Here is a 9479-nt window from a genome sequence, read left to right on the forward strand (position 1 = left end):
GACCGCGGAAAGAGGCGGGTACTGTGCGAGAAGAGGCGGGCCTGGCTAAAATAAACGATAAAAAAGCAGCCAATGAAAAGGAATAGGCGGAGGTCAAATTGACAGACAGTCACATCTATTTGGGCGGTGACAGACAGCATCTGCAGTCAATAGGAAGAGCTGCGATATCCTTTACGTCTCCCAAGAAGGTCAGAAGGAATGACAGCTGGGGGGCGGGCCAAATTTGCAATTAATTTGCCTAGTCAGCCAATGAGCGCATTCTCTCACTTTAGCCACAGGCCAAAGGGGAGGGGTGCTGCCAGCAGGCGGTGCCAGCCCAGGGATATCGGTGACAGCCGGAGACTAGCGCCGGAGGGAGGTGACAGTTGGGGACAGCGCGGAGTAGAGACGGGGGCCGGGGGCATTAGCGAAACCCTTAGCCAATCAGGATGCCGTGCTGCCCTGCCCGAGTCCTTTCTGGGCCCCCATTCTCCAGCCAGCTACCGATCTCCCCTCGCTCTCCCCCACCCTGGTGGCAGGTGAGGTCCTGAGCTCTGACACAGATCCAGTGCCCCGATCCAGCGCTCTCCACCTCCACTCTGTCTGAGTCTCGAGCCGGCTCCCAACCAATTCCTACACTTCAAGCCCAGGCGACTATAGCCCAAACCTCCAGTGGCCAATTTCTCTGAATCCGCCATTTCCTGTGGGAATCCCAAGCCCCAAGTCCTCACACCTCATCCTTTCAATTTGCCCCATTCTAGTGGGGATCCCAGACCCCAAACCATGAATTCCCAGTACCATGAAATCTTACATCTGTGTTCTTATTCTTTCGGTAATTCAAAACCCTTCAGTCAACCACTATCCACTCGTTGCCACCCTTCTCTGTGCTCATTTTCTGCTAAGAAACCAGACCCCAATCTTATGAGCGCCCCAGCCTATCCTAAATGCAAACACAAAGTCCTGACTTTCTGAGCCTTTTCTCGCTCTGACCCTCATTACCCTGAGCTCCCGGCTTATATGCTGATTTCCGTAGAGTCCATCATCTTGAAACTTCAGTCAGGCCTAACGCCCCTGGGTTTCTGAGTTCCAGAACTCCCCCCATTCCGTGTCTGAAATATATTGCTCCTGATCTCCTCCCCAACTTCCCCACTTTCCAGTTGGCCCAAGCTTTCCCGATTCCTGTCTTTAGAGTTCTCCTCGCCTCCCAGAACCCAGTAATAAGTGGGTTTCCCTTGGCCTGGACCCCCATAGTAACCTTATAAGGTGAGGCAGCTGTCGAACGAGGCAGGGAGGGGCCAGTTCAGGAGGCCAAGAGCAGCTGCTAAGTTTAGGGTGGTTTCTTCTCTCTTCGTAGAGACAACAGGTGGCTGGGCCCCAGTGCCCAGAAAAGAAAATGTCTTAGAGGCATTGGCATGAGGCTGGAGGAGGGAAAGGGAAGGAGGCACCTTGCTCAGGACATTGGGTCCTAGAGGGAGCAAGAAGAGGAGGTGTCATTGCCAACCTGGGGCCTCCTGGAGCTTCCTCAGCCAATACTGCCCCAGACCTCCACTGTATGGAGGGGACGGGACGCCGAGGCCTAGAGGGGTGGGAGAGAATACCTCAAAGTCACAGTCAGCCAAGCGGGGTTTTGTCCAGAATGGATTGAGAAGCCACTGACCATTCCAGGCAACCAAGAGGAGGTGACCAACTAATTTCTCTCTTCGTGTCTCCGACTCCCTTCCTCTGAGTTCTAACTTTCAAACTAGAATCCAAAGAAATGGTTCTAGACTCACACTAGACTATGCCTTTCTCCTGTTTCAAAGCTTTTCAAGGCTCCCAAGGTCTCAGCTCCCAGCCTGGCATTGAAGGCCCTCCAGTTCCAGCGTCAGAGGTTTCTAGCCCCTCCGTTCATGCCCCATCACGATTCTGGCAACCTGAACACTTCTGATCTTTTGCTTCTCCAGGCCTTTGCCCATCCATGCCCTCTGCTTGGCACCCCTGCTCCTCCATGTTCACCTGACTCACCTCTACTGATCTTCATAAACTCATTTTTATGCTCCTGGACAGGGCTACTCTGCATTTATCCTGTCTTCATGACTGGACTGTAAGTTCTAAGGCAGGGCCTAAGTTATAATATGATTACATTTCACTAAACTGTTTCCAAATAGTGTTCACATCCACAAGTTCTGTGGGATGAGAGTTAAATTCCATTTTACAGAAGGGGAAACCAAGGCCCAGGGAGTTGAAGCACAAAGCCCAAGATGGCAGAGCAGTCTCTCTGCCCTAGGCTGTCTAGTCTCTTCATACCTAGTGATTCCACGTTTTATATCTTTCCTCACAAAATCTCCTTCTCTGCCCTAACTGGTTTGGCTCAGTGGATAGAGCGTCGGCCTGCGGACTGAAGGGTCCCGGGTTTGATTCTGGTCAAGGGCATGTACTTTGGTTGCGGGCACATCCCCAGTAGGGAGTGTGCAGGAGGCAGATGATTCATGTTTCTCTCTCATCAATGTTTCTAACTCTCTATCCTTCTCCCTCTCCCTTCTTCTCTGTAAAAAATCAATAAAATACATTTTTTAAAAATATAAATAAATAAATAAAAACAGTGAATTTACTTTTTTTAAAAAATCCTCCTTCTCCATAAAGGGAATGTAGAAGACTTTCCTGGTCCTTTAGATTCCCCAGACGGCTCTCTCCCACCTCTAAATTCTGCCACTACCCCTACACATACTCTCACTTGACTGTGAACTCCAGATGGGAGCGGGTAGTGTTTGTCAAAGTGCACCCATAAAACACAGCACAACACCTGGCACACTATAGGTGCTCAATAAATTGACTGGGTTTAAATCTTGGCACACCCCACTCAGGGGTACAGGGATGTGGTTCATCTCTCTCCAAGCGCTGTGGCCCGTCTTGGGCCTTCTCTGAACTCTGCCACATTCTAACCCCCCTTTGAGAGAAAGAACAACCTTTCCTGCCCAGGTCCTAGTGCAGGGGTGGGCAACCTTTCTGACTCGAGGGCCACAATGGGTTCTTAAACTGGACCGGAGGGCCGGAACAAAAGCATGGATGGAGTGTTTGTGTGAACTAATATAAATTCAAAGTAAACATCATTACATAAAAGGGTACGGTCTTTTTTTTCAATAGTTTTATTCATTTCAAACGGGACGGATCTGGCCTGCAGGCCGTAGTTTGCCCACGGCTGTCCTAGTGAGACATTCATCCCAAGACTCATTCCCTCCTCCCTCTCTCCCTGGACTCCAGCTGCTGCAGGCCCTCCAAGAAAGGAAAGGCCCTGAGCCAGGCTATTTTGGTATCTGGGGTGGGCACCCGCAAGGCTAAGGTTACCCTGGTATGTTAAGGGCTCCCTAGGGCAAGACTATATAACCCCAGAGAGACTGCGGCAAGCTTGCTCTCTGCCACTTTCCAGCCTTGCCCCCCGGGAACTGAAGACATGGTAAGAATCCCCCCAGCCCCTGCCCGCATCCCTCAGACCTCAGAGCAGCCTCACCCTTTGAAAGAAGGTAGCTGGTGCCCAGTCCATCAAGAGGAAAAAAGATGAGTCCTTCTTTTCTTGGTATCACTAATGGGGTGCATAGGGTAATCCACTCAGACACTCCATTCACTGGAGCCCAATCCCTCTCAAAGCATGCTCCATACTGCCTGCTCTCCATCTTCCTAAAACCCTCTGGGGCCAAGCTGGCAAGGATTCCCACTCCCATGTTTTTTTAAATCTTTATTGTTGAAAGTATTACAAATGTCCCCTTCTTCCCCCATTGATCCCTTCTGCCCCCCCTCAATACACACACACACACACACACACACACCTTCCCCACTCCCATTTTATAAATGAGAAGGTAGAGGTTCATACAGAATGAATGAGTGGATCAGGGTCACACAGGAAGTCTGGGACTCAGAGGAGGCAGGCTCAGGACACTAAGAAGAGGAAACTTCCACTTGGGTAGGATGGAGGGATGGGACTCAAGGGCTACAGGTAGGAATTTGGGGACGCAACTGAAACAAGCACCCACAGCAAAGCAGTCACAAAGAGAAGGAAGCCTAGAGCCAGATGAGTTGCTTTACAAGAATAAACGCAAAGAACCCGGAGACTAATCCATTGCCTCCAGAGAATAGTAGGATCTGGCCCATGGATGTCTTTGCCCAACCCTCACCCCCCAGGCACCCAAGAAGGCCAAGAGAAGGGCAGCAGCAGAGGGTGGAAGCTCCAATGTCTTCTCAATGTTCGACCAGACTCAGATCCAGGAGTTCAAGGAGGTGAGTGAAGGGAAGGAAGACTGAAGGCTGACCAAAGGCACCCTTGCTGCCCTCCCCCACCCTCCCACCCCGGAATGTGCACCTGTTTTAGTGGGAGGGGAAGGGTTTAGAATTCCTTGCTCCCCTCCCTTCTTGGCACGAAAGAGGACAGCTGGCTGGAGGCCACAATCTGATCTGCCTGGAGTAAGGATGCTAAAGCCTGGCCATGGGGGGACCTAACCCCTCCCTGCCCTTGCCCTCCACAGGCCTTCACAGTAATTGACCAAAACCGTGATGGCATTATTGACAAGGAAGACCTGCGGGACACCTTTGCAGCCATGGGTGAGCCCCCCACCCAATCCCCTTAAAGGTCCAAGGCTGTAGAGTCCTGGGAATTCAGCAGCCTTGGGGGCCAGCCCTGCTGACTCCACCTCAGTCTACCCAGATGAAAAATGGGGGGGGGGGGGAGGAGATGATGTGAATTTATGAGAAGAATCACCCTCTGGTCCCAGGACCCCACTCCAGCCCATGCTTCCCCCGCCCCATTCCAGGGCGCCTCAATGTGAAGAATGAGGAGCTAGATGAAATGATGAAGGAAGCCAGCGGCCCCATCAACTTCACCGTCTTCCTGACTATGTTCGGAGAGAAGCTCAAAGGTGAATGAAGCGTCCTGGGTCCAAGCTCCCAGCTGCCCCTTCCCAGATCCTTCAGAGACAGACCCTTCAGGGACCCGTGTGCCCTCTTACTCCAGGTGCCGACCCCGAGGACGTCATCACTGGAGCCTTCAAGGTCCTGGACCCTGAAGGGAAGGGTGTTATCAAGAAGCAGTTGTAAGTGACCCCTCCAGCTGTTCACCCACAGAAAGCCTCCTTAAGTCCCTGCCAAGGGTTAGGCGTTGCCAGGGATACAGGAGAAATGAAGGCTGTGATTAGGATTAAATTTGCACATCCCATGTGGGGAGAAGGGCAAAAGCCTTTCGTGTTTGTGTTTGTGTGATCACTGGAAGGATCCAGAGTGACCCTGGTTTTCAGGAGAAACTGGGAATAGCAACAGGATGAGGTGGGAGTGGGAAGAATTTACAAGGCCCCATCTCAACTCCCCTTTGTCACCTCTTCACCTCTCTCCAGCTTGGAGGAGCTGCTTACCACCCAATGTGACCGCTTCTCCCAGGAAGAGGTGAGTGGGGTAGGGGCCTGGGAAAGGCAGAGGGGTGGGGGACGGGCGCCCCAGGAACCCGCAGGAAACGCGACCTGGCCGTCTTTCCCCAGATCAAGAACATGTGGGCGGCCTTCCCGCCCGACGTGACCGGCATGGTAGACTACAAGAACATCTGCTACGTCATCACGCACGGCGACGCCAAGGACCAGGAGTAGAGGGCCCTTCGGGACAGCCTGACCCCCACCCCAGTCCTAATAAAACTGAGCTGGTCTTTGTTTCTTACCCGCGGCCCCCAGCGTGTGATTGTGGGGGCGCCGGGGGAGAGTGGCTGGAACACTGCAAGGCGAGTAGCCGACCAATGAATGAAGGCCGGGCCGCCGAGCTCCCCGCTATTCCCGCGGGGAAAGCGAAGACCCGTGGCCTCAGGAAACTTAGTTTTGTTTTTTAATGTTTTAATTGATCTTAAAGAGAAAATGACATCTATTTGAGGAACATCGATGCGAGAGAGAAACATGGAACATCGATCGGTTGCAGTTGCCTCCCGAACGCACCCCGGCCGGGACGGCATCTGGCCTTGTGCCCTGACCGGAGTCCGACCGGTGACCTTTCGGTGCACGGGACAGCGGTCAACCCGCTGAGCCACACTGGTCAGGGCAGGAACCTTAGTCGGGGTTTAGAGGGGCTGGGCTGGAAGCCCCGGCTCCGGGAGGGGCGGGACGGGGCCAAAGGCAGGACCACCAGCTCTGGGGTTGGGAGAACTGTTGGCCCAGAGCCCAGTGCCAGGGCGGCTCGGGGTGAGGCGCGGGGCCGCCGGGGCTCGGGGATTGGACAAGAGACGGACGAAGGCGGAGCGGATGTAAAGCCGGGGCTCGGGGATTGGACAAGAGACGGACACGGAGCGGATGTAAAGCGGCACCGGCGGGGGTCCTCAGAGAGCGGCCGGCTGCTCGCCCTGAGCCTGGCTCTGCTGCACCTGCGCCTGCATCTTCTCCAGCATCTCTTGCATGCGACGCAGCTGTGGGGCAAGATCGCAGGCGGTGGGGCCGGGCGTGGCCGGAGGGCGGCTTCTTCGAAGAGGACTGGGGCTTTGGTCAGTGGGGGGCGGGGTGCTGGCTCACCTCTTCGTCTTTCTCGCGGATCAGCTTCTCCGTCTCGGCCAGGGGCAGCATGGGCAGCGGGATCTCCGTGGTGCTCCGGCGGGAAAGCTTACTAGGGGGAGGAAAAGGAATAGGAATCAAGGGCGGGACGTGGTTGTGTGGGTCACGACCCCGAGGCGGGGCCTGGAGGGGGTTGGCCTGGAGGTGGGCTCTTGTCCTTGAGGTTAGGGCCGGAAGCTCGCTGGGTGGGGAAAGACTTGGGGAAAAAGATCTGGATGGTCAAGGCGGGGTCAAGGCGGGGTCATGGATGTGGTGAGGGCGAGATCACGGAGCACCTGTGAGTCCACTCCGGCTCTCACCTGCGGCTGGCCCGGTCGCGAGCCCCAGGCCGGGCCAGGCTCTGTAGACAGCGGGCCCGGTAGCCCTCATAGAGCAGATCGTGTGTCACCTCCTTCAGGTCCTGCAGGTGTGTCTGCACCAGCATCCGTCGCAGGTTCAGGAAATCACAGTGATGTGGGTTCTCCACTGGGGGACCACCGTGTGCATCAGAAAGCTGCCGGTCAGGGCCCACCCTCTGGGTAAGGTCTGCCCGAAATCCCACCCCGCTCCTGGGGCGGGTCCAGCACTGCAGCTCAAAGACCTCTCGTCTGGCTCCTAGGACCTCCCAGACCGGAGCTCACCCGCCGTCACATGTTGACTTGGCGGTGGCCTGGGCTCCCCGCTGGCCTCGGAATGCACTCCCAGCCTTACTCACCCTCCACGGTGCCCCAGGAGTAGCGGCGTCCCCTCACTGGTCGGGTGCCTTTGTCCCTCACGACCTCGCATGAACCGACAACTGCGAAAGGGATGCTTTCCTAGAGGGCGGGAGTCAGGATCACCACTGGCCCCTCAAGGACAGAAGCTTCTTCCTCAGCTTCCACCTCCTGCCCCCCCTGCTTCTCGGCCCCTTCCTCCCTTGCCTCTGCACCTTCATCTCGGCATCCTGCCTCTTGAAGTCTTCATCCTCATCTGAGTCACAATCGGGGAACTGGTAGATGTTGATTTCCTCCTCCTTCAGCTGGTCCCGGATCTCAGAGCAAACAGATGCAGAGACAGTGAGAATCACAGAGGCTGCGAACAACAGGCATTGCATGGCCCAGGCAGATTCAGATACTGACACTTGCCCTAGCCAGTTTGGCTCAGTGGATAGAGCATCGGCCTGTGGACTGAATGGTCCTGGGTTGGATTCCAGTCAAGGGCACGTACCTAGGTGGCAGGTTTGATCCCTGGCCCTGATTGGGGCACCTGCAGGAGGCAACTAATCAATGTTTCTCTGTCTCTCCCCCTCCCACTCTCTCTAAAAGTCAATGAAAAAATATCCTCAAGTGAGGATTTACCAAAAAAAAGTGCTCAGATACAGACACTGGGTGGTCAGACAGGAAAGACAGATGGTGAGGAATGAACTGAAAGTGCAGCCCTGGGCTGTGTGGCTCAGTTGGTTGAGCATCATCCTAGGCACCGAAAGGTTGAAGGTTTGATTCCCCGTCAGGGCACATGCCCAGGTTTCAGGTTCTGTCCCTGGTCAGGGTGTGTGGAGGAGGCAAGCCATGTTTCTCATGGCAATGTATCTCTCTCCCTTCTCTCTCTAAAATCAATAAAAAAAAAAAATGCTCTAGCCAGTTTGGCTCAGTGGATAGAGTGCTGGCCCTCAGACTGAAAGGTCCCAGGTTCAGTTCTGGTCAAGGGCACGTACCTCAGTTACAGGCTCAATCCCCAGCCCTGTGTGGGAGGCAACCAATTGATGTGTCTCTCTCACATCCGTCTTTCTCTCTCTCTTTCTCTCCCTGTTTCTTCCACTCTCTAAAAATCAATGGAGCCTTAGCCAGTTTTGCTCAGTGGATAGAGCGTCGACCTGCCAACTGAAAGGTCCCAGGTTTTTGATTCCAGTCAAGGGCACGTACCCAGGTTGTGGGCTCGACCCCCAGTGGGGGGCTTGCAGAAGGCAGCCAATCAATGATTCTCTCTCATCATTGATGTTTCTATATCTCCCTCTACCTCCCTCTCTGAAATCAATAAAAATGTATTTAAAAAAGAAACACAAATCTCACACAAGGGAGGGGCATCACACTGAATTTAATAAAAAAAATTAAAATAAAAAGCAATGGAAAAAATATCCTCGGGTGAGGATTAACAAAAAACAAATAAAAGAAATGAACATAAAATCTCAGAGATAATGGGACAGTCATAGGGTGAAAAGACTGGGACAAAGACACCCTAACAGCCAAGGCAGAATTCTGGAAAGATTCTAAGATGAGGCAGATTCCAAAATACCCGGAGAGAGACACAGAAGCAGAAACAGTGGGCGCGGGCTCTGAAGACACTGGAGGGTGGGGGGCATCCGGGGTCATCACGTCTATGTTCCTACCCTCAGACAGGCTAGGCATTCAGCCCAGGGATTCCATTCTGAGCTTCCAGAGACATGGCTCTTTCAGGCAGCTCACTACCTACCTTCTGCAGAAACTCTAATAGCATTATACATCATGCTCCAAGAAGCCTACCCCAAGATCAAAGGAGTCAAAGCTGAGTTCAGGCCCTGATCGGTTTGGCTCAGTGGATAGAGCATCGGCCTGTGGACTGAAGGGTCCCAGGTTCGACTCCGGTCAAGGGCATGTGCCTTGGTTGCAGGCACATCCCCAGTGGGAGGTGTGCAGGAGGCAACTGATCAATGGTTTTCTCTCATCGATGTTTCTAACTCTCTATCCCTCTCCCTTCCTCTCTGTAAAAAATCAATAAAATATATATTTTTTAAAAAAGCTGAGTTCAGGTTTGAGCATGACTTTTGGCTTCATGTGGGGCCAAAGGTCAAAAGTCACCACACCCACCTTCTGCTTGAGAGCCTGGGTTTCTCTGGGCATCAGGGCATCTGCTTTGCCAATGACTGGGATGATGTTGACCTTCTCGTGCACCGCCCGGAGGAAGGCCACATCTAGGGGCCGGAGCCTGCACCCAAGGATTGGCCAGGGCTTGGTCTCAGGA

The 9479-nt window shown here is 53.8% G+C and overlaps 2 protein-coding genes across 6 annotated transcripts in view; one reads left to right on the forward strand and one right to left on the reverse strand.

The window, feature by feature from the left end:
• Positions 1-94: 94 nt before the first annotated feature.
• On the forward strand, positions 95-5649 carry MYL11 (myosin light chain 11). Of its 2 annotated transcripts, none has more exons than XM_081089628.1 (7): positions 95-188; positions 4135-4230; positions 4476-4551; positions 4761-4865; positions 4961-5039; positions 5337-5385; positions 5478-5649. In XM_081089628.1, exons 2-7 carry the CDS (start codon positions 4195-4197, stop codon positions 5580-5582), a joined length of 450 nt encoding a protein of 149 aa, XP_080945754.1. In that variant the 5' UTR covers positions 95-188; positions 4135-4194; the 3' UTR covers positions 5583-5649. The 2 variants fall into 2 exon arrangements, with proteins under 2 accessions (XP_080945754.1, XP_080945753.1); XM_081089627.1 differs by lacking the exon at positions 95-188 and adding an exon at positions 3332-3412.
• Positions 5650-5813: 164 nt separating this feature from the next.
• Positions 5814-9479, reverse strand: part of SEPTIN1 (septin 1) — a 5231-nt gene continuing 1565 nt past the window's right edge. For all 4 annotated transcript variants that reach the window (XM_081089928.1, XM_081089925.1, XM_081089926.1 and 1 more), the window contains exons 6-11: positions 9326-9443; positions 7432-7533; positions 7219-7318; positions 6824-6989; positions 6486-6576; positions 5814-6382 (exon numbers count right to left, since the gene is read on the reverse strand). In XM_081089928.1, coding sequence (XP_080946054.1) covers positions 6296-6382; positions 6486-6576; positions 6824-6989; positions 7219-7318; positions 7432-7533; positions 9326-9443 — 664 coding nt within the window. In that variant the 3' untranslated portion in view covers positions 5814-6295. The remainder of the gene's footprint in view (positions 6383-6485; positions 6577-6823; positions 6990-7218; positions 7319-7431; positions 7534-9325; positions 9444-9479) is intronic.

The sequence above is a fragment of the Myotis nattereri genome (genome assembly GCF_964212035.1).
Source record: "Myotis nattereri genome assembly, chromosome: 4".
In the NCBI taxonomy this organism is placed as follows: Eukaryota; Metazoa; Chordata; class Mammalia; order Chiroptera; family Vespertilionidae; genus Myotis; species Myotis nattereri.